General features: G+C 39.5%; 1 protein-coding gene across 50 annotated transcripts in view; it reads left to right on the plus strand.

Annotated features, from left to right (window-relative positions):
* NEB (nebulin) overlaps nucleotides 1–24,795 on the plus strand; it is a 245,000-nt gene that overhangs the window by 116,984 nt on the left and 103,221 nt on the right. For all 50 annotated transcript variants that reach the window (XM_081578089.1, XM_081578080.1, XM_081578102.1 and 47 more), the window contains exons 72-86: nucleotides 276–479; nucleotides 978–1,082; nucleotides 1,172–1,279; nucleotides 2,867–3,178; nucleotides 3,471–3,674; nucleotides 4,141–4,245; nucleotides 7,431–7,538; nucleotides 9,160–9,471; nucleotides 11,526–11,729; nucleotides 12,067–12,171; nucleotides 13,640–13,747; nucleotides 15,533–15,844; nucleotides 16,167–16,370; nucleotides 17,357–17,461; nucleotides 24,206–24,313. In XM_081578089.1, coding sequence (XP_081434215.1) covers nucleotides 276–479; nucleotides 978–1,082; nucleotides 1,172–1,279; nucleotides 2,867–3,178; nucleotides 3,471–3,674; nucleotides 4,141–4,245; nucleotides 7,431–7,538; nucleotides 9,160–9,471; nucleotides 11,526–11,729; nucleotides 12,067–12,171; nucleotides 13,640–13,747; nucleotides 15,533–15,844; nucleotides 16,167–16,370; nucleotides 17,357–17,461; nucleotides 24,206–24,313 — 2,604 coding nt within the window. The remainder of the gene's footprint in view (nucleotides 1–275; nucleotides 480–977; nucleotides 1,083–1,171; nucleotides 1,280–2,866; nucleotides 3,179–3,470; nucleotides 3,675–4,140; nucleotides 4,246–7,430; nucleotides 7,539–9,159; nucleotides 9,472–11,525; nucleotides 11,730–12,066; nucleotides 12,172–13,639; nucleotides 13,748–15,532; nucleotides 15,845–16,166; nucleotides 16,371–17,356; nucleotides 17,462–24,205; nucleotides 24,314–24,795) is intronic.

Consider the following 24,795-nt stretch of genomic DNA (forward strand, 5'->3'; position numbering starts at 1 on the left):
GAAGTGCCTATTGCTTTGGTAGAAACCTCCAGATTATTGATCTAGTAGAATTTTGACGTTCTCTGTGTTCTGTTTAAAAATGTCTTTCAAAATCTATTTCTAATGTGAACATTCTGTGGATTCCCAAGAAATACCAAAATTTAAAAATTTCCTAGGGAATGTAAGCATTGAAATGTATAATGTAGTATTTTATAATGTAATATAAAACAAAATTTTATATCTTTAGGGGACTATCATTATACTTCTGTTTAATGGTCTATCACTTAAAATTTCAGAATTTGTACAAGTCTGACCTTCAGTGGCTCAGAGGCATTGGCTGGTTACCTAGTGGCTCTCTTGAGGATGAGAAGAACAAGAGAGCTACCCAGATTTTGAGTGACCACGTTTACCGTCAGCACCCAGATAAATTCAAGTTTTCCAGCCTTATGGACTCCATCCCAATGGTTTTGGCAAAAAACAATGCTATTACCATGAACCATGTAAGTCCTTTCTTTAACTTGAGGTGGATGTTAATTTTTGTATGTGTGTGTAAACACTGAAATCTGTTTCTATAAAATAAAAATTATATTCAGTTCTTTTGCTTGGCCTTAAGGTGGTTTTTAAGTGGGTTTCCCTGGTAGCTCAGATTGTAGAGAATCTGCCTGCAATGCATGAGACCCAGGTTCAGTCCCTGAGTTGGGAAGATCCCCTGGAGAAGGGAATGGCAACCCACTCCAGTATTCTTGCCTGGAGAATTTCATGGACAGAGGAGCCTGGCAGGCCACAGTCCATGGACTCACAAAGAGTTGAACATGACTGAGCAACTAACACTTTCACTTTCAAAGTGGTTTTAAAGTAAGTATTGCACTTCTTATTGATGTGACATCTAGACCCAAAGGGGTCACAAGCACTGACTCACAGAGCACACTCTTTACTCTCGTTAAGAGCTAGATTCATTACTGACCTGAGCTTGTCACACCTGTTTTTGTTTGTTTCAGCGCCTCTATACAGAAGCTTGGGATAAAGATAAAACCACTGTCCACATTATGCCAGACACTCCTGGAGTGTTACTAGCCAAACAAAACCAAATAAATTACAGTGAGGTAAGCAATGTGTTTATGCTGCATGGTAATTTTTTTTCTTATACTGTACTTTATAGATCAGACTTACAAAGATTTATGTCTTTTTTCAGAAACTCTATAAACTTGGCCTAGATGAAGCCAAGAGAAAAGGCTATGATATGCGGATAGATGCCATTCCTATCAGGGCAGCCAAGGCCTCCAGAGACATTGCAAGTGAAGTAAGTGCGCCTGCAGAGTTCTTTGCTCAGCTTTGGTTTCTCTCAAGGATATGTAGCAGAGCAAGTAAGCTGTGAGGTTAAGGTTTTAGCTAATGGTGTCTTGTAAGTAAATAGTCTAAAATAATGGTAATGAAGCTCTCAACATAAAGTCTAACTTCTAGCTATGGTTGAATCCATAGCAACATGCATTTCAAAATAATGTCCATTCCCTGCTGAACAAAAGCATTGGCTGCCTTACGATAGCTCAGACAGCCTTTTGACTTTGCTACATGATGTACAGGGCTTCTCTGGTGGCTCAGTGGTAAAGAATTCACCTGCCAAGGCAGGAGACGCAGGAGACTCGGGTTTGATCCCTGGGTCAGGAAGATTCCCCCAGAGAAGGACATGACAACCCACTCCAGTATTCTTGCCTGGGAAATCCCATGGACAGCGGAGCCTGGCAGGCTGCAGTCCATGGGATTGCAAACAGTCAGACATGACTTAGTGACTACACATCAGCAACAAACAACATGACATATATGCAGTTGAACTCGTTATAGGATCCCTTCCAAACCCAGCCATTTCCTGTGAACCAGTAAACCTACGAGGTTCTGAAGGAATGGAACACATTATTCTGTTTATACTCCAACCATTCACGTGAATCGTATGTTTATCTCTACATCCTATAATTGGCTGTGGATATTTATTTACTTTAAAAGATGGATTTGCTTACATTTCTAGAAATATTTATCCTTCTATTTCTATTGTCTGTGAAGTCAAAAGCATATTTTCCCTTTATATCCAAAATGTGGGAAGTAGCTGTCATATTTTTTTTAAAAATCTTCAGCAGTCACAGAAGGATTAAAAGTATTATAATACAATATAATGGAATACCTGCTGCCATTAAAAATCATGTTTGTAGGGAATATATGGGCTTGCCTGATGGCTCAAGCAGTAAAGAATCTGCCTACAATGCAGGAGACACAGGAGACATGGGTTCGATCTCTGGGACAGGAAGATGCCCTGAAGGAGGAAATGGTTGACTACTCCAGTATTCTTTCCTGGAAAAATCTCATGGACTGAAGAGCCTGGCAGTCTATAGTCTGTGGGGTCACAAAGGGTTGTACACACACAGGGAACATATAATGACATAGGAAAATGCTTAAATAATAACTGAAATGAGCAGACACAAACCCATCTACAATATGACCCCATTCTAATTTTATTAATATATTCTCTCTCTTACATGAACACACACCCCCACAAAAAGTCATTTTCATCAGCAGTTGTCACCAAATGGCAGAATGTCTTAATTTCTATTTTCTTTTTTGTATGCATATATACAAGCTTTATTTTCTCAATGGTTTATAAGATGCAGATGCACATATTATTTATATATTCGGGAATGTGGTTTAGTCACTAAGTCATGTTGACTCTTGTGACCCCATGGACTGGAGCCTGCCAGGCTCATCTGTCCATGGAATTTTCCAGGCTAGAAATATTCAGGGGGAAAGCATTTTTAATGAATAGGAAAATCTGAGCCTAGTAATCTTTGTACTTTGTACTAAAAGTTATACTAGGTGACTATCAGTAATTTTCTTCTTCTAGTTCAAGTACAAAGAAGGCTATCGTAGGCAGCTTGGCCATCACATTGGTGCCCGAGCGATACATGACGATCCAAAGATGATGTGGTCCATGCATGTGGCCAAGATCCAGAGTGACCGGGAGTACAAGAAGGACTTTGAGAAATGGAAGACCAAGTTCAGCAGCCCAGTGGACATGCTGGGGGTGGTGCTGGCCAAGAAGTGCCAGACCTTGGTCAGTGACATAGACTACAAGAACTATCTGCACCAGTGGACGTGCCTGCCCGACCAGAGCGATGTCATCCATGCCCGGCAGGCCTATGACCTCCAGAGTGATGTGAGTACTGAGGATCATAATGACACGCAAAGGTGGGAAATCAATGAATTAATATCCATTGGATAAGTGGCACCAACCTCTCCAGGCCCTGCAAGTGGGGGAAAACATTTCTTCTTTTCCTGTGAGTGTTCAGTGTCAAACCCTCCAGACCACAAAGGGATATTGTCTGATACCCTGTCTGTCCACCAAACTGTCCACCAAATTTTCAAAAGTGTTCTTACTTTATTTCATGTCCTGTTGATGAAAATGTTTTCCCAAACCAGAGATAAATACTTACTATTTGTATTAACAGAATGTGTACAAGTCAGATCTCCAATGGCTAAGAGGCATCGGCTGGGTTCCCATTGGCTCTATAGAGGTGGAAAAATGCAAGAGAGCGAGTGAAATTTTGAGTGATAAAATCTATCGCCAGCCTCCAGACAAATTCAAATTTACTAGCGTGACTGATTCTCTGGAACAAGTGTTGGCCAAGAACAACGCCATCAATATGAACAAGGTGAGGCTTCAAAATTCAGAGAGTCATTACTCCTAAAGCTGAACCAAAGGAAAAGAAGCATGATCAAGGAAAGAAAGAAATAGAGAATTGAGCAGCAAAAGATATGTCTGTCTTTCTCTCTGTATATATCTATCCATATCTAATATCTATGCCATTTATATTTTAACGTTTACTTCAGTAGTTATTTCATAATTTTGATAAAATGGCACATTTTTATGGAAAATCATCTCTGCATAAGATATTCTAAATTTGCTTTTGCTAACATACAATTCTGAGTATCAGAAGACACTGCTACATATCTGTTCTACTATGAACTGATTACTTGAAGATATGTACAAAATACATAATGTGTATAAAATGCATAACCTCTTGTTATCTTTGTTTCTGAAGTTCTTGTGGCCCTGAAATTTCTATTAAATATACACTGAATTATTTTCCTGATGAGATTTTTTATTTTCCTTGCTAGCGTCTGTACACAGAAGCCTGGGACAAAGACAAGACCCAGGTCCACATCATGCCAGACACACCAGAAATTACGTTGGCAAGAATGAACAAAATCAACTACAGTGAGGTGGGAGCAGATGCTAATTCTATGACATTTTCTTGGTGTTTCATATTTCAATTAATCTGTTCCATGGTGATGTAATACTAAATGACCAATTTGTAAAGAATGCCATTTCTTGCTCCATGTGAGTACCAACTCTTGCATTTCTCAATTACCATCCTAAGCATCAATCTTGAAGTAGCACAAATTACCATTTAGGCAGTGTAAATTTTAAGAACTGATAATTAAAGCAGTAACCAGAAGATTAACTAGACTTTCTTCTTTAATTAATTTAAGTTAGGAAATTGGCAATATACCAAAATACATTTATCTCTGCCTTATCAGGATACATAAGAGATGCAGGTTCAAAAAAAAAAAAAAAAAAGAGATGCGGGTTCGATCCTTGGGTCGGGAAGATTCCCTGGAGGAGGGCATAGCAACCTACTCCAGTATTCTTGCCTGGAGAGTCCCATGGACAGAGGAGCCTGGTGGGCTACAGTCCATAGAGTCGCAAAGAGTCGGACACGACTGAAGCAACTTAGCACATAGCACACGTTACATAGCTGTGCTAAACTTATTTTCCACACATGCTTTGTTTTTCCTAAATTATAGGTTAGGGTCAAAATTTACAATTTTTATAAGGTTTAAGTCAAGGATTAAAATCACAGTACAATTCAATAACTGAGAGACAGAGGGGACCTATCAATATACACATTAGCAAGCCCATTTCCTATTTGTTTTCTGTGAGCATAGAGCTGCCCCATATCAGAACCACAGATATTTTTTTTTTAATTGAAGTATAATTTCTTTACAGTGTTGTATTAGTTTCTGCTGTACAACAAAGTGAATCAGCTATATGTATACATATATTCCCTCTCTCTCGAACCTCCCTCCCACCACCACCACCCCACCTGTCTAGGTCATTGCAGAGCAAAGCTGAGCTCCCTGTGTTTTACAGAAGCTTCCCTTAGCTATTTTTACATGTGGTAACAAAAAGGGTATATGTGTCAATGCTACTCTCTTAATTAGAACCACAGATGTTTAGGCTGAGAGGTCAGCCTCTGCTCTAGGGCAGGAATCCTCACCCAATAAACCATCATCCTGCCTTAGCTTAAGTGTTCTCAGTGACAAGATGCTTACCTCATAAATCAACCCATTTGTTCTGGCAGTTCCTTTACAAAATGTTTCTCATGTACTGGGTCGATGGTTTCTCTCTGCAGACCCACATAATCCTCTAAGACCATAGTCTGTGCCAGCCCCCCAGAGCTGGGGTTGCTGCTGTGTGCCTCCCCACCAGCTCACCCCATGTTCTCTTTCTAATCTAAACATCTCCACAGTCTCTCAGTTTTTCCACCTGGAAAGTGGGTTTAACATTATAATAGTACTCTTCTCAGGGTTATTATATGTTCCTGGACATTCCTCACCTGACATCCCTGCTAGAATGTGACTCTTAGAACCGAACACAGTCCTGCAGGTGAGGAATGACTAATGTAGATTACCGTTGACTTTGCATTTCCTCTTCTGGACATTCGCCCTCCATTTATTCACCCTCCATTTCTTCACCCTGTGCCTTAGGAGTCTTTGGCGACTATGTCACTGCTGGTGTACATGGGACTTGGGGTCAACTAAAAGCCTAACACAACTTACATGGGCTTAAACTAGATTTCCTCTGTCTTGTATTTATGCGTTTGGCAACTTACATTTCAGTTCAAAGACTTACATTTATGTCTCGGCAATTTTTTTTTCTTAGAATGAACCTATTGATTTAAGCCTATGGAGATTTTTGTGAATCCAAGATTCTGTCCAGCGATGTATTAGTTATTTCTCCCAGCTTTGTGCTACTTGCCAGGAAAATATTCTTTCTTTGACGGCCTATTTTAACATGTATTCCTCTTCTGCAGAATATAACTGAGAGAATTTAAATTAATTAGTCACCAACTTAAGTCATTTTATTTTGGGGGGGTACAAACTATATTTTTAATGCTTATATAACTAACGCTAAATTGTCATCCCAAACTAAAAACATCAAGTGCCACTCTCAAAAATAAGTGAATTTTCAGCTAAACTTGCAGTATAGGTCCCATAATGCTACAGGAAAGTACATGCTGTATGAACAAATGTTTTAAGAGGCAAAGGGCCCCTGAAACTAACCACTCAGCATTTCTGGAATTGTCAGCTCTGTCTTTACTGCAAAAGCTCAGAGCTGCTGTATGTTGCGGTTGGTTCAAAGAGGCCCAGGAAGGATGCCCTGAACTGAATGCCTCACCTGCCTGGTCTGCTTTCTGCAAGTTTTCTCTGTTAGCTTAGTTCAGTTCTATTGTGTTTCTTTCTCATTTAGGACAGGAAGATAAAATGCAAATTTGATGATGTCATTCTCCCTCAAAGAGTGTTGTTGGTTTCCCATTTCATATAGAGTTAAGCACAAACTTATCACCAGGCCTTCACAGCCCAACTCCTAACCTTTTTCAGTCCTGTGTTGCCATTTCCTCTGCCTGGCACTGCCCCCACTTCCTTTGACATCCCTGCACTTTTCCTTCCCTGTACTTTGATTCATACAAGTCCCTGTGCCCTTGACCGCCATCTCAGTCTATTGAAACCATATTTATCACTCAAGGTCCAATGCAAAGACTACTCCCTCTGCAGAAAACTTCCTGATCTTTCAATTCGGAATCAATTTTTCCTTCCTGGAGTTTGTTCTAATAATATGGCTAAAGCACCATTTGTATTTTGACTTCTTGGCAGCTTGTTCCACATCAGTCTTTCCATCAGTTCTCCAGCAACCTTGAAAGTGAGAGAGGTCATATTCATCTTTGGCTCTCAAGTACCAACCACTCCACAGCACAGAGTTGATGCAGAATAAATGTAGATTGAATTAGTTTTCCTCCTGTCCACTTTTGCCACCTAGACCCATTCGTTTCAGCTTTCCAAAACTGATTCATTGTTAAAACTCAAAATTTTAAAACAATGAATAATACCTATATATAGTTAATGTAACATAACTTTAAAAATGGAAAACAAAAGTACCATGTTCCATATAGGTATCATTTTTAAGACTCAACTTTGCCAAAAAAATCACAAAGCATAGGACTCTCAACAGTGAGATGATTACAGGCACCTATCGGTGTAGAACTTAGTGAATTGTTTTAGTTCTCTGTTAATATTTGGATATGAATGTCAATATCTAACTGATTTTTTTTTTTGCTTAAATTTAGAGTCTGTACAAACTCGCCCATGAAGAAGCAAAAAAGGAAGGCTACGACTTGCGAAGTGATGCCATCCCAATTGTGGCAGCCAAGGCCTCCAGGGACATCATCAGTGATGTGAGTTGTCAGTTTTACTGCAAGTATGTGGTCAGCCTGAAGGGACATTTTCACTGAACTAAATCTTTGACAAGAACTTTCCTGGCCCTTTGGAAATAAAGCCCGATGTATTTGTGTAGGATTTTTCTAAAATCTAGCTTTGAGGGAAACGAAAAATTGAATGTTTATTAAATTTTTATAACTGTTAAGACACAGTATCTACAGTGAAAGCTGATCCACCAAGAACAGAGAAAGATCCGTTCATGTGGAATTTGTTAGAGTGTAGCTGCAGGCTTGGAGGTACTTATATAAAATTGTCACAGTGCTGATGGAAAGAGTGACTCATAAACTTAAGTTCTCCCAATGAGAATCATGGCCTGGCTTTATATAGCATTTTAACTCAAAAAGTGCATATGATACTTATCATTACAATGCACCCTTATATGACCATGAGAAGAAGACAGTTGATCAGTACCAGACTAGCCCAAGCTTGCACCCTTAACACCAGCTCCTGGCTTGTGGCTTGTACCTTACAGAATAAAACCATCATCCTTCCTTGGTACCTCAAGGGATTCTTGGAGAACAGACCATTGCTCTAAAATTCAGGCCACTATTTGGGAATATGGTAATACACTGTGTTTTATGAGGAAGATCATATTAGTGACTCATTTTAGTTTACATACGTTGGGCCTTCCTACAAGTGGATTAATGCAAATAATAATAGATACCAAAATAATAATAACCAAAAGCACTGAGAAATCTGTGCTAAGAGTGTTACATGCATTATGTCACTTAGTTTTCATAGTTACCCTAGGATGTAACTGTTGTGATTATCCCTGTTTTGTGGATTGCTTAAGCAACTTGTCTAAAGTCAAACTCTTAGTCGGTGGTGGAGTTGAAACTCCAGTTCATCTCATTCCTTCCCACTGTACTGTATTGCCTCTGCTGACTCATTTATACTTTCTCACTCAGTTATCTTTGTGACTAGAAGCATATTTTTTGGATAATTAACTTGGATTCCAGGATGATGTCATTGGCCATGGAATAATAAAAACACTGTTGGTCCATGAAAGATGAGAACCTGTGACTTTTTTAGTAACATGCTCTAACCAGCTGGGCTGCTATGTCAGCTCCCCTAGTTTAATCAGTTTGCAAAATTATGCCAAATTTGCAACCATCACTGAATGTCTGAATCTATTATGAAATACTAAATTCTTTTCTGTTGCTACTGCAGGTAGTCCTTGACCTTGACTTTATCCTCACAGAAACCAGACAATCATTTTACTACTTATTAAACCCATCTTGTCACTGAGCGCATCTCTTTTCTGATATGCTTTTAGTGTCTAACTCATTTCTCCAAGTTCCTTGGTCCAAATGGCCTCTCCACTGTGTGCACGTCCTGCCTCTGGAACTATTCATTATTACTAGGCCATAGGTGATTTGGGGTATACACTACAATCTTACAAATTCCATCTATTTTATTACCACTATAAGCTTCTAGAGGAAAGGTAGGCTACTGCCTTGAGTTAGTGCTTATTAGCAAAAGTCAGCATACAACTGTGATATAAGCAAGATGATTTGTACAGACTTGTGACCTCTAAAGGCTTCTAATGAAAATCTGATTTGTGCATTTTCATTTCAGTACAAATACAAAGATGGTTACCGCAAGCAGCTTGGCCACCACATTGGAGCCAGAAACATTGAGGATGACCCCAAGATGATGTGGTCCATGCACGTGGCCAAGATCCAGAGTGACCGGGAGTACAAGAAGGACTTTGAGAAGTGGAAGACCAAGTTCAGCAGCCCAGTGGACATGCTGGGGGTGGTGCTGGCCAAGAAGTGCCAGACCTTGGTCAGCGACATAGACTATAAGAACTACGTGCACCAGTGGACGTGCCTGCCCGACCAGAGCGATGTCATCCATGCCCGGCAGGCCTATGACCTCCAGAGTGACGTGAGTACAGCATCTATAACAGAGCCATGTGCAGAAGGGTCTTGAACCATATGAAAGCCATCCTTTGTAAACAACTCACTGGGCTACTCAAGCTAGGATTTCTTGTTTAGTGAATGAGATGTGAATCAGAGAATAGTTTTACTGTTTGATTGTGGATACATTACTAGGTTTTATAAGAAAGTGAAGTTTACCGACTGGACTTGGTCTTATAAAACTGGAATTAAGCAGTGTTGGAATTACAGGTCTACCACAGGGAGACCTTTTATTTTATTCTTTTAAGGGGGAAAGAACACATTTTTGTTTTTTAAAAAATTACTCAAGAATTTGTTTTTAGCTTCCTTGAAAAACAAATAAGTTTTTCATTAGTAGACTACTGCTGCAAGATTCATTGTTATTCTTATGAAATAAGAGAAGTCACTGAGTCTGGACGCTATTGGGTTATTTCCCTGGCACTTTCTCCTCTCAGCAGGGCTCTCTTTGTAGAGCAGTCACAAGGCAGTGACAGAATCTAGTACCTATTCGAAGCAGAGTCACCATCTCAAATCTGGATGTGAGAAGTGCATTTTTTGCAGCATATGTTTTAGAGATGTTTGAAGGAATTATTAAGCATTAGAAGACTATGGAGAATAATATGAATTAACATAATAATTAAATGGTTGTCCCTAGAAATTGTGTAGCCTACCTGTGGCAACTCCCACATCTGTTCTGTAGCCTTTACAAGATGCAGAGTCCTGAGTTTTACAAAGAAGGCTTTGCCTGCACAAGGAAGGTAGTTAAAAACGGTTAATGTTGCCCATGGAGTGACCGCATTGACAGACCACTTGCTTGCGTTTGTCAGGTGCCCTTTTGAGATCCCTCCTTGTCATAGTGACATAGTCTTAACAATGTGGGAAGCATATGAAAGTTAAGCAATCCAAAAGTGTAAAATGTTATTGTTTTCATTCTTGCTGTTATTTAAGGGGCAGTAACTACTCAGCATAAGGCAATTCCAACAGGTTTTTAGACTAGACAGTAAAAGAGCCACCTCTATGCTCTACTTAGATGCCATTCCAGGTAAAAATCCTTCAGATGAGTTGGGCAAAGGTCCAATTCCACCACTGTGAAGTAGTTATGAATACCTACTAAGGACATGAAAGTCTTTAGCAGAAAAAATTTACTTAAAGTGTCAAATAAAGACATGGAAAGACAATTCTGGAAAGGAGTCTATGCTTCCCATCCTGAGAATTTGGTGAAGAGCCGGTTGCGGACCATTAATATGATCATTTTTTTTGTCCTAAATCTTGAACAGTGTTAAAGTAGCCAAAGGTCTGCCTCTGGGCTTCAGAGGTTCTCTGTCATTATTGTTCTGTTTTGTTTTTACTTTCTGGCCACATGTGGAATCTTAGTTCCCTGAGCAGGGATTGAACCCACGCCCCCTACATTGGGAGCACTGTTTTAACCATCTCCAGGGAAGTCCTGTCATTATATTTTAGCTTCTTTTCTTGTTGCTTAGAAAAAAGAGCATTACAGATATTTTTGAAATATAAGAGAAAACACATAGAAGGCAATAATAATCCAACCACTGAAAAAGCTCTCTCCTGCTCATGTAATACACATATTGTTTTCTATGCTATTTTTTTGCTAGCATCATATTAATGACATTTCTACAAGTCATTGATATTCTTTAAAATAGGCTTTTAATAGCTGCAGAGTATTTCATTTGACTAGACCTAACATTTATTTACTGAAAGCCTGTAGCTGGATGTCTGTGCAGTTTCTCTTTCTCTGGGTTAGCTTCTTTTCCTGTTGACACAGAGTGAACATCCACTGAACTGGCTGACAGAAGATACTCATTTCAATTATTCCTGTCCTAACAACCTGAAATACTTGATCATTTTTTGTTACTTTTCTGGGTCATTTTTGAACATACTTCCTCTGCTGGTCTGCCTAATACAACAAGCCTGTTTTCTATAAAAGCAACAGCCAGAATCGTATTTTTTTATTGATTCTATTTGCACCGTGACCCTAAATTTTTCGGTCTTGCTGAAGAGTTCCTGCCTTTTTCCTCCTCACAGAATGTTTACAAGTCTGATCTCCAGTGGCTGAGGGGCATTGGCTGGATCCCCATTGGGTCTCCAGATGTGGTCAGGTGTAAGAGAGCTGCAGAGATACTGAGTGATAACATCTACCGCCAGCCTCCAGATAAGCTGAAATTCACCAGTGTGCCTGATTCCCTGGAGCAGGTGCTGGCCAAGAACAACGCCATCAACATGAACAAGGTGAGCTCCAGCTGCCTCAAGCTTCTCCAAGATGCAAAAAGAGGTTCTGAGACATTAATCACTAGTGGAGTTAAAATTGTCCATCAAGTGTGGTGTCATGTTTACCTCCTAAATGACATACTTGAAATCCTCTAAGTAATTTCTATTATCCTCTGTTGTAACCCTGATAACCATCATTAAGACTCAAACCTCAGTTGAATACTCTATATCTTAGTCTGATTTATTTTTTCCTAATTAGGTCAATAACATTCCTGCTTTAATTGACTTTTTGTAATTCTGTTTCAAATGGTCTTCTATCAACATGTTCTTTCTTTTCTATCAACATATTCTTTGATAGCGCTTATACACAGAGGACTGGGACAAAGACAAAACTCAAATTCATATAATGCCTGATACTCCGGAGATCATGCTGGCAAGGCAGAACAAACTCAACTACAGTGAGGTAGGGGCAAAATCTTGTGGGGCCATACTTGTGGTTGTCATTGTAGTTTGTTTCCTACACTTACTTTTATGAAGAATCTTGGATCTCTGCTGTCCTGGTGGGTATAGCTCTGTGATATGAACACTCAGCCCATCCAACCTTTCATCTGTAGTTGAATATCATATGCTATAGGATTCCAGGGGCAAACTGAAGTCACGTTATCTTTTCCATTTATGGTCTTTACTGGTGTGAGTCAGTGCAACTGGAGAGTATTTTTGGCATCCAAGGAGTAGTATGACCAGCTGTAATACTGATTTATTATTTATATGAAAACATTATTTGCTGCTTATCTGAAATTCAAGTTCAGCTGGGCATGCTATCTTCCTACTTGTTAAATCTGGCAACCCAACCAAGGGGGCCGCTAATAATATGTACCCCCATCCCACCTGGATCCTGAGTGGAATTGAGAAGGAAAGCAAAACAATGAAACTAGAAGTCAAAATCTCACATCTTTTATTACTAGAGTTAGGTTCAAGGACACGTTTGTATGAGAGCCAAATGAACTTGCTAAGTGAACCCCAGAATTAGGTTCCCCATCCAGGTATAGGCCATGCTGGAGCAGGAGAGTCAGCTCCACTTCGCTTGGGGGTGAGTCCTGCTTAGGGCACAGAGATATGCAGAGGAGGGCACTGGGCATATTTTCCTAAAGGGAGCAGGTCAGAGTTGAGCTGGGCCTGCCCTGCTGTCCCTTCCTCACCAACCGGACATATCAGGAAGTCACTGCAGCACCTCTCCAGGGCAGAAATGAAATAATCGAGTTCCTCTTATAGAAAGAGAACATTAGGCATGAGAAAAAAGTGCTCACCTTTGACAAGGCTGATTATTATTTTTTTAAGTAAAATGCAATTTTATAGGTGCATGTTTTACTAATATGAGGCAGCCAAAAGTTAGAATCTTAAAGTTGAGATCATACTCAAGTTAACTTTAAGTTGTGCTTTGATCGTTTTCTCATTTGTTTTTTAAATATTATAAAATATTGCATGATTGTCAAAATTTTTTAATAATGAATGAGTATATAAATATGTTTTTTTATCAAATGAGTAATATTAAACATGTTGTCCTGCAGGTTTCTTTTTACTTAAGATGTATAAATTGATGCTTTGTCCATCAATCTATATCACTAAATTATATTAATCTATGTTGATATACATAATATATCATATAACCTACATATTATATATATATTAATCTATAATGATATAAATAACAGATTATTCTATGTTAATACTCATTGATGTATTTCATTTGTTTCTTATGCTACAGTTTTTTGGTAAAATATAATTTATTTACTTTCCAGTATCGCTAGGAAGTTGTTTCCAGAGACTTTGCTTTTTAAAATTTTGTGATATGTCACTTGATAAACTCCAGATTGTTGCCATCAAATCTTTCACTGTCAAACCTGCTCTAACTCTTGACTTTCCTCCTATAGACTCTGTACAAACTCGCCAATGAAGAGGCAAAGAAGAAAGGCTACGACTTGCGAAGCGATGCCATCCCGATCGTGGCAGCCAAGGCCTCCAGGGACATCATCAGTGACGTGAGTACCAACACTCCATGGATATACAGATATACATGACTGGATGGGGTGGGGAGGCAGAATCAGTATTACAATAGCATGGTTCTTCTGGGTGTCAGTTAAAGCACATTTATTGTGCTTTAAATGAAGTCTTTCATTTGTAAAGCCCTTTAATAATTTAACTCCAAAAGATTTTAGTGTTCAGGCCCCATAAGCAGAGCGAGTATACTAAACTTCAGTTAAAAAAAAAAAAAAAAAGAATTTGAATCTACATTTGTTTGTATCTTTTTGCCCTTTTATACTATGACCAACCTAGATAGCATATTACAAAGCAGAGACATTACTTTGCCGACAAAGGTCTGTCTAGTCAAAGCTATGGTTTTGCCAATAGTCATGTATGGATATGAGAGTTGGACTATAAAGAAAGCTGAGCACCAAAGAATTGATGCTTTTGAACTGTGGTGTTGGAGAAGACTTTTGAGAGTCCCTTGGACTGCATGGAGATCCAGCCAGTCCATCCTAAAGAAAATCAGTCCTGAATATTCATTGGAAGGACTTATGCTGAAGCTGAAACTCCAATACTTTGGCCACCTGATGCGAAGAACCGACTCATTTGAAAAGACCCTGACGCTGGGAAAGATTGAGGGCGGGAGGTGAAGGGGATGACAGAGGATGAGATGGTTGGATGGCATCACCGACTCAATGGACATGAGTTTGAGTAAGCTTCAGGAGTTCGTGATGGACAGGGAAGCCTGGCATGCTCTAGTCCATGGGGTTGCAAAGAGATGGACACGACTGAGTGACTGAACTGAACTTGTTCGTATACATAATTATGAGGCATTCATCTGCATATTTGGAGCACACAGAAACAAGAAAATGACAGGAAAAAAGCTGGAAAAAAATGTGGTTACATGTATTGGATCAATATAAGAAAAAGATCTGGTACAGACAGGTTTAGGAAAATTTGCCTTTCCCCAAAACTTCTTGGGATTTTTGCCAACTCTTTCTTTGAAAAACGACCTTGAGTGCTTCCTTTTGAGTTATTTTTAAATGAAAAAAGAGTTTTATGACATCCTAAACCAACAATATAGTGAGCCTGATTTCTCTTTCTGCTGTCTCTGAAAGAAGTGCCTTTGGTGGAGAATTCAGACTTCTGTAAATATATGCTAGGATTTGTGTAACGTTGTTCCCTGAAGTGGACAGAAGATAATACAGTCAGCTCTTACCGCCACCAACAACAAACCACTTTCTTGTAGTCATATAATCTATTTTTCTCCCTCAAGGAATCCCAACAAACCTCACCCAAATTTCATCTCCAATAGACCAGGTACACAAGGATGGAAACACAAGCCAGTCTGTTTCAGGGGTCCTGTAACTCAGTGAAAGTCAGCAGAGCCACATTTGGGAGGGGTGCAGTGGGCTGGGGGTGAAATGGTTCCTGTGCACTCAGGAATAGCATTCTCAAAATCACATGTAAAACTTCTGGGTTAACGATTTCACTGGCCCAAGATAAAAAAAAGAAAAAAAGGCCGTATTAACTCCAGTTGATTTTCTGCAAAGTGTTGCTGCCTTTATGTCCAGAGACTTAACATCTGCAAACCATAGAACTATGTCATTTGGCCTGCTTCCCATTAGAGTATTGCTGTGAAGTCTAGTCAGAGTTTAGGATGAGGAGATAAGTTGATATTCAGATGATTCATTTCTCTACAAGAATTACCAATTTTAAAATAGCAGAGTTTTATATTAATAAAACTTTTAGCTCTTTTCATTCATTTTTATTTTTTTAAATGACTACTTTTATTTCAGTATAAATACAAAGATGGTTACCGCAAGCAGCTCGGCCACCACATTGGAGCCAGAAACATTGAGGATGACCCCAAGATGATGTGGTCCATGCACGTGGCCAAGATCCAGAGTGACCGGGAGTACAAGAAGGACTTTGAGAAGTGGAAGACCAAGTTCAGCAGCCCAGTGGACATGCTGGGGGTGGTGCTGGCCAAGAAGTGCCAGACCTTGGTCAGCGACATAGACTACAAGAACTACCTGCACCAGTGGACGTGCCTGCCTGACCAGAACGATGTCATCCATGCCCGGCAGGCCTATGACCTCCAGAGTGACGTGAGTACTGAGACCCATTAAATACTGCTGCTGACCATGCTCATGATGGTAATACATAGTAATATGCAGATAATGGTCTAGGATCGGTAAAGCCCTCAGAAAAAGAATAATGTTTTTTTCCCCTCCACCCTTAATTTACTGTGCTTTGCTTTTCTTTTAGAGAGAACATAATACCATGAACTGTATCCAGTTTGGCTTCATATTTTAAAAGACACAGACACACAGTTTGCCTAGCCACATTTTGCAGTCCTTTGCATTCATTTTTGAAATCAAGTGCCATAACAGCTTCAGTAATCCTTGCTTTTGTGTTTGATCTCACCAGAACATTTATAAATCAGATCTCCAGTGGCTGAGAGGCATTGGTTGGGTCCCCATTGGGTCTGTGGATGTGGTCAGGTGCAAAAGAGCTGCAGAGATACTGAGTGACAACATCTACTGCCAGCGTCCAGACACGCTGAAATTCACCAGTGTGCCTGATTCTCTGGAACAGGTGCTAGCCAAGAACAATGCCATCAACATGAACAAGGTGAGCCCTCAATTTGGGGGAAAATAAAATACGGCTGTATGTCCTTGAGAATGTCGATGACTAGCTAAGTCTTTTTTGTTTTAAACAATTGCCATCCTGTGTGTGGTGATTTGGTTGGGTAGTCTCAAAATGTATGTAGAAATTTCTGCTCTGACATCTCTTGTGAAATAGAGTTAGGAGTAGGACAACTGTTTGGTGTTTAAATTGTTTTAAGTCTAATAGTTATACATGTTTGATATCAAGGTTTTTTTTTTCTTGTTTGGTACTTACCTAAGTAAATATAGAACAAACAAGTCAGGTGCAAGTCTTCATGACATTTATCAAAAACAAATCTAGAGATGGCATAACAGGTGCTGCTGCTACTGCTGCTAAGTCACTTCAGTCATGTCCGACTCTGTGCGACCCCATAGACAGCAGGCCACCAGGCTCCCCTTTCCCTGGGATTCTCCAGGCAAGAACGCTGGAGTGGGTTGCCATTTCCTTCTCCAATGCATGAAAGTAGAAGTGAAAGTGAAGTCGCTCAGTTGTGTCCAACTCTTAGCGACACCATGGACTGCAGCCTACCAGGCTCCTCCGTCCATGGGATTTTCCAAGCAAGAGTACTGGAGTGGGGTGCCATTGCCTTCTCCATAACAGTTACATCTGCAGCCAATAAACAAACAAAATCATGGGAAGGATTTGCTGATATAACCTCAGTACATATAGATGTGTATACATGCTTAGATAATACTTGCTTTTAATTTAATTGAAGTGTAAGTGGTCTTGTAACAAAATACACATTTTCTTTTCATATCTTAGCCTACACTTATATTTAGTGACTATATATATATTGTAACATCAAAGAGATTGAAGAATGTTGGTGTACAGCACACAGCCCAGATAGTAAGGATGCTGGCTTTCAACTTTGTCATGATCGCTAAGTTGGAAACCTCTGTTTACAACAAACATTGTTTTCCTAATTCACTAACCTTTTTTATCCTTCATAGCGCTTATACACAGAAGCCTGGGACAAAGACAAGACTCAAATCCACATGATGCCTGATACACCTGAAATTACATTGGCAAGACAAAATAAAATAAATTATAGTGAGGTAAGGCTGTTTATTTGAACCTGACCATGTTGATTTTGCTGATGTAGCAGAAAGGTCAGAATTATGGGTTTAATTCACATATTGGTCAGTTAGCTCAGTTTTATTTATTTATTTTTGTCTATAACCTACCATGAATATATATAGCCTTGTATTCAAAAATAGTTATAGAAGAAAGTAACATAGCATAGTATTATTAAATCAACTATTTGTTGTTGTTCAATCGCTAAGTTGTGTCCAACTCTTTGTGATCCCATGAAATGCTGCATGCCAGGCTTCCCTGTTCTTCACTATCTCCCAGAGTTTGCTCAAACTCATGTCCATTGAGTCAGTGATGCTATCCAACCGTCTCGTCCTCTGTCGCCCTCTTTTCCTCTTGCCCTCAATCTTTCCCAGAATTAGGGTCTTTTTCCAGTGAGTCAGTTCTTCACATCAGGTGGCCAATGTGTTGGAGCTTCAGCTTCAGCATCAGTCCTTCCAATGAATATTCGGGGTTGATTTCCTTTAGGATTGACTGGTTTGATCTCCTTGCTGTCCAAAGGACTCTTAGGAGTCTTCTTCAGCACCACAGTTCAAAAACATCAATTTTTCGGTTTTCAACCTTCTTTATGGTCCAACTCTCACATCCACACTATACTATACTTCAATAAAAAAAAAAATAGAAAAAACAGATAAATACAAAAATATCTCCATGTCATGAGTGGGGGGAAAAAAACTATCAAAGTCAACTATTAATGATTAAATAATATTGTGATTTTTAATTTAAAAAATAATCACTGCTGGTTATCAGGTTAGTACTTGCTTCAAAATTTGTTCAGTGAGTTTTCCTGTAGTTATCTCATCTGTAAAATGAGATAAAAATGGCTATTGAAGAGTTTTTATGATGGCTAGATAGGGTAGTATGTGTAGTATGCCCCAGGTGGAGCCTGGCACACAATAACTGCTTAATAAACTAATTTCTTCCCTTTACACTCAAGTCACCATGACAATTAGATTTATTTAATCTATGCTTAAAATAGCCTGTTTATTTGATTTATTCTCAAAATAACCACAGTTTATTTATAAGAACTGAAATAAGAATTCTTTAATTCATCCATCTCAAAACTGTGTGAAAACAATAAAAAAACAAAACAAAACATTTTTTTAACATACTGTCTTCAGCCCCACTAAATTTGTCATCACATATCTTTGCAGAATAGGAAACAGTTTCTTACCCAATTGTTCTCATCAAGGTCAAGAATTATCTGGTTCATTCAAGATGAATGTTGATTTCTTACATTCTTTTGTGTATCTTCATTCAAAAAAAGAGGGTGGAGTTCCCTTTAGTTTGAGAACACTGGAAATTTTAAGTACTCATTTTCAAGTCCTGACCACATTCATTATTTTACTCCTGTTAATTACTTTGCCTATCATCATGTAGCCCTGAAGAAGAGGCATGACAAGTAAAATGAAGAGGAGTCAGTTTTCCTTTTCTCTAGCACTATAAGAAGGCCCAAGGCCAAGCCTGATCATAAGTATTTGACTGACCTTGGCTTCAGTCATTTTTGAATGAGCAATTTTTCTCTTGGCCACAGAGCTTCTCTGTTGGATTAGCTTTTCCCAGATGTTCTGCCTCACCCCAGGCAGATGCTGTTAGTTTCTATGCCAAAGGGTAATGATGCTTTTAAGCCTCTTCCTTTTGTTAAAATTAGGTCAGATGAAGTAGGGTTTCTTTCTTTTTTTTTTCAGACTGCTGAGAGGAAATTAGGCTATTTTTTTTACTTCTCAAATTTTCAGCTGGATTTATTTCTTTTAAATTGCATAATTATGTTAATTCCCTAAAGACGGGCTTTGATGATTAGATTTTAGAATGGCCCATGTGAATTTCTTCTCAACCCATTACCAATGATACCTTCACTTCATGCTTAGTAAATAAAATAAAATAAAGCAACTATATCTTCTTTTTTATCTCTTAAACTCACATTTACCTGTTATAGTTCTCTTGAAATATTTGAACTTACTAGACATTCTTTAAAATATAGCCTTGGTGACACTAAAAGTGTTTTCCTTGAGGCCCTGCCTCTTTTTCCAATGTTGAAAGAACAGAATGTTTGGCCTGAAGCCACAAAATGATTCAAGCACATTTTTTCCCACTTATACATAAGGACAAACTTGAGAATTTATTGTTCAAAGGAAAAATATAAAGTATAAAAGTATTTGACTCTCTAGTTACAAAATAAACATTTCTAGAAATTTTTAAGAACAAATGCCCTCCCTTGGGATTTTATCTCAAATACATTAAATTATTTTTGTTTACTTTAGCTTTTCCTTGTAAAAAGTTGCAACATAAGAGAATGTGAATTGTCACAAATTCAGTTCAGTTTAGTCGCTCAGTCGTGTCCGACTCTTTGCGACCCCATGAACCACAGCACGCCAGACCTCCCTGTCCATCACCAACTCCCGGAGTTTACCCAAACCCATGTCCATCGAGTCGGTGATGCCATTCAACCATCTCATCCTCTGTCATCCCCTTCTCCTCCTGCCCCCAATCCTTTCCAGCATTAGGGTCTTTTCCAATGAGTCAACTCTTCGCATGAGGTGGCCAAAGTATTGGAGTTTCAGCTTCAACATCAGTCCTTCCAATGAACACCCAGGACTGATCTCCTTTAGGATGGACTGGTTGGATCTTCTTGCAATCCAAGGGACTCTCAAGAGTCTTCTCCAACACCACAGTTCAAAAGCATCAATTCTTCTGTGCTCAGCTTTCTTTATAGTCCAACTCTCACATCCATACACGACCACTGGAAAAACCATAGCCTTGACTAGACGGACCTTTGTTGGCAAAGTAATGTCTCTGCTTTTAAATATGCCATCTAAGTTGGTCATAACCTTCCTTCCAAGGAGTAAGCGTCTTTTAATTTCATGGCTGCAACCACCATCAGCAGTGATTTTGGAGCCCAAAAATATAAAGTCTGACACTGTTTCCACTGTTTCCCCATCTATCTGCCATGAAGTGATGGGACCAGATGCCATGATCTTAGTTTTCTGAATGTTGAGCTTTAAGCCAACTTTTTCACTCTCCTCTTTCACCTTCATCAAGAGGCTCTTTAGTTCTTCTTCGCTTTCTGCCATAAGGGTGGTGTCATCTGCATATCTGAGGTTATTGATATTTCTCCCTGCAATCTTGATTCCAACTTGTGCTTCCTCTAGCCCAGCATTTCTCATGATGTTCTCTGCATAGAAGTTAAATAAGCACGGTGACAATATATAGCCTTGACGTACTCCTTTTCCAATTTGGAACCAGTCTGTTGTTCCATGTCCAGTTCTAACTGTTGCTTCCTGACCTGCATACAGGTTTCTCAAGAGACAGGTCAGATGGTCTGGTATTCCCATCTCTTTCAGAATTTTCCACAGTTTATTGTGATCCACACAGTCAAAGGCTTTGGTATGGTCAATAAAGCAGAAATAGATGTTTTTCTGGAACTCTCTTGCTTTTTCGATGATCCAGCAGATGTTGGCAATTTGATCTCTGGTTCCTCTGCCTTTTCGAAAACCAGCTTGAACATCTGGAAGTTCATGGTTCACGTATTGCTGAAGCCTGGCTTGGAGAATTTTGAGCCTAGCTTGTGAGATGAGTGCAATTGTGCAGTAGTTTGAGCATTCTTTGGCATTGCCTTTCTTTGGGATTGGAATGAAAACTGACCTTTTCCAGTTCTGTGGCCACTGCTGAGTTTTCCAGATTTGCTGGCATATTGAGTGCAGCACTTTCACAGCATCATCTTTGAGGATTTGAAATAGCTCAGCTGGAATTCCATCACCTCCACTAGCTTTGTTCGTAGTGATGCTTTCTAAGGCTCACTCGACTTCACATTCCAGGATGTCTGGCTCTAGGTGAGTGATCACACCATCGTGATTATCTGGGTTATGAAGATCTTTTTTGTGCAGTTCTTCTGTGTATTCTTGCCACCTCTTCTTAATATCTTCTGCTTCTGTTAGGTTCATATCATTTCTGTCCTTTATCGAGCCCATCTTTGCATGAAATATTCCCTTGGTATCTCTAATTTTCTTGAAGAGATCTCTAGTCTTTCCCATTCTGTTGTTTTCCTCTATTTCTTTGCATTGATCGCTGAGGAAGGCTTTCTTTCCTCTCCTTGCTGTTCTTTGGAACTCTGCATTCAGGTGGGAATATCTGTCCTTTTCTTCTTTGCTTTTCAGTTCTCTTCTTTTCCCAGCTATTTGTAAGGCCTCCTCAGACAGCCATTTTGCTTTTTTGCACTCTTTTCCATGGGGATGGTCTTGATCCCTGTCTCCTGTACAGTGTCACGAATCTCTGTCCATAGTTCATCAGGCACTCTGTCTATCAGATCTAGTCCCTTAAATCTATTTGTCACTTCCACTGTATAGAAATAAGGGATTTGATTTAGGTCATATCTGAATGGTCTAGTGGTTTTCTCTACTTTCTTCAATTTATGTCTGAATTTGGCAATAAGGAGTTCATGATCTGAGCCACAGTCAGCTCCTGGTCTTGTTTTTGCTGACTGAATAGAGCTTCTCCACCTTTGGCTGCAAAGAATATAATCAGTCTGATTTCGGTGTTGACCATCTGGTGATGTCCATGTGTAGAGTCTTCTCTTGTGTTGTTGGAAGAGTGTGTTTGCTATGACCAGTGTGTTCTCTTGGCAAAATTCTGTTAGCCTTTGCCCTGCTTCATTCTGTACTCCAAGGCCAAATTTGCCTGTTACACCAGGTGTTTCCTGACTTCCTGCTTTTGCATTCCAGTCCCCTATAATGAAAAGGACATCTTTTTTGGATGTTAGTTCTAAAAGGTCTTGTAGGTCTTCATAGAACCGTTCAAGTTCAGCTTCTTCAGTGTTACTGGTCGGGGCATAGACTTGAATTACTATAATATTGAATGGTTTGCCTTGGAAACGAACAGAGATCATTCTGTCGTTTTTGACATTGCATCCAAGTACTGTATTTCAGACTCTTTTGTTGACCATGATGGCTACTCCATTTCTTCTAAGGGATTCCTGCCCAGAGTAGTAGATATAATGGTCATCTGAGTTAAATTCACCCATTCCAGTCCATCTTAGTTCACTGATTCCTAGAATGTCGACGTTCACTCTTGCCATCTCCTATTTGACCACTTCCAATTTGCCTTGATTCATGGACCTAATATTCCATGTTCCTATGTAATATTCCTCTTTACAGCATCAGACCTTGCTTCTATCACCAGTCACATCCACAGCTGGATATTGTTTTTGCTTTGGCTCCATCCCATCATTCTTTCTGGAGTTATTTCTCCACTCATCTCCAGTAGCATATTGGGCACCTACCCAGCTGGGGAGTTCATCTTTCAGTGTCCTATCCTTTTGCCTTTTCATACTCTTCATGGGGTTCTCAAGGCAAGAATATTGAAGTGGTTTGCCATGCCCTTCTCCAGTGGACCACATTCTGTCAGACCTCTCCACCATGACCCATCCGTCTTGGGTGGCCCCACATGGCATGGCTTAGTTTCATTGAGATAGACAAGGCTGTGGTCCGTGTGATCAGATTGGCTAGTTTTCTGTGATTATAGTTTCAGTGTGTCTGCCCTCTGATGCCCTCTTGCAACACCTACCGTCTTACTTGGGTTTCTCTTACCTTGGACGTGGGGTATCTCTTCACGGCTGCTCCAGCAAAGTGTAGCTGTTGCTCCTTACCTTGGACAAGGGGTATCTACTCACAACGGCCCCTCCTGACCTTGAATGTGGAGTAACTCCTCTCTGCCCTCCTCTGCCCACGCAGCCGCCGCTCCTTGGACCTGGGGTAACTCCTCTCGGCCACCCCTGGCCTCAGGCGCAGGCTAGCTCCTCTCAGCCGCCTCCCTCGGCCTAATCCACATTAAAAACATTCAATTACATCCTTCTCAAACTCTAAAAGTTATTTAAAAATTATTACTAATTAAGAATTAAATTCTTGTAATGGTTCACTAGTAAAAAAGACTGAATACTACAGGTAGAGATGATTTAATGCAGTGGTTCTCAAGTTGTGTTCCCATTGGAACACCTATATTCTAACTTCTGTGTACATCTGTCTTGCCCAGAAACTGCATAGTGGGTATTTTTACCAATTCATAAAGAAATTATTACAGTTTCATCAGTTTTGTCCTTTTGACTCATAAATCCCTGGTTCCTACTATACCCCTCTATCTGCTAGCAATTGCCAGCAATCAACAAAATGAATAGAGAGCAAATAGTATTAACAAAGATATTCAGAAACAGTGGATGATCCTTAGTTTAGCACTGTTAGAATACAGGTACATGCCCATGGTGGTAGTGTTGTTATTATATCATATTTTCTGCTGGTAAAATTGATCCTAATTCAAATTTGCAGTTAAATAAGCAGACATTTTTGGTAATTTCATAAAAAGAACAAATGCTGAGCAATTCAAGCACATTTCAGAGTGAATAACTTAATGAGTAAAATTTGAAGGAGTTAAACCTGAAAGTAAAATTTCAAGTTCAACAAATAAGTTGCACACTGTGTAATTAGGAAGTAAAAGGAAGAGAGAGATCTTTAAAAAAATTTTTTTATTTAAGGCTGAACATACTAGTTTTTGATCTGTATCCAAAAGTAGTCTTCCTTTCATCACAATATTGTAAAAGCAATTATCTTCCAATTAAAATTAATTTTAAAAAAACAAAAGTCTTCCTTTGATGGAAATATTAATACATTTTTAGAGTGAAAGTGAGCACTGTGTCTAAAAGTTACTACTTCTTTCCTCAGAACCTCTATCGTCAGGCCATGGAAGAAGCCAAGAAAGAAGGATATGACTTAAGAAGTGACGCCATTCCTATCGTGGCTGCCAAGGCCTCCCGGGAGATAGCGAGTGACGTAAGAGCTGATCACGTGCTTACATCTGTTACCAGCAGCCCAGCCACCTGCATAGGGCATCACACTCTTGGAACACAGCTAGGAGTCTCTATAGTCATCATCCACCCAACTGCCTTCATTGCATAGTCAAATAAATTGAGGCTTTGAGACAGTCAGTCGCCTGTCCGAGTTTCATAGAGATACTCTGGGTTGTGGTTCCTCTGATGCTCATCTTTTGATCCTTGCTTAGTAAGAGCAAAGTTAAGTGGGCATATGTTGAGCTACTCATAAAACCTCATGAGCTCTCCTTAGGCTATACTCAAGGCAAAGATGCCAGGAAAGAAACAGGTTTAACTGAGTTGTTCCCCTTGACTTGAGAAAGGACATAAAATAGTGAAAATGTTAAATATTTCTTTGCTGTGGGGTCCACAAAAATCAATATTCCTTTACCCTAAAAATGAATATGTGAGGTTCCTGTACAACTTAAATATTAATCCAAGAGT

This window comes from Giraffa tippelskirchi, chromosome 3 (assembly GCF_054371585.1).
Source record: "Giraffa tippelskirchi isolate mGirTip1 chromosome 3, T2T-mGirTip1v1.2.pri, whole genome shotgun sequence".
Taxonomy (NCBI): Eukaryota; Metazoa; Chordata; class Mammalia; order Artiodactyla; family Giraffidae; genus Giraffa; species Giraffa tippelskirchi.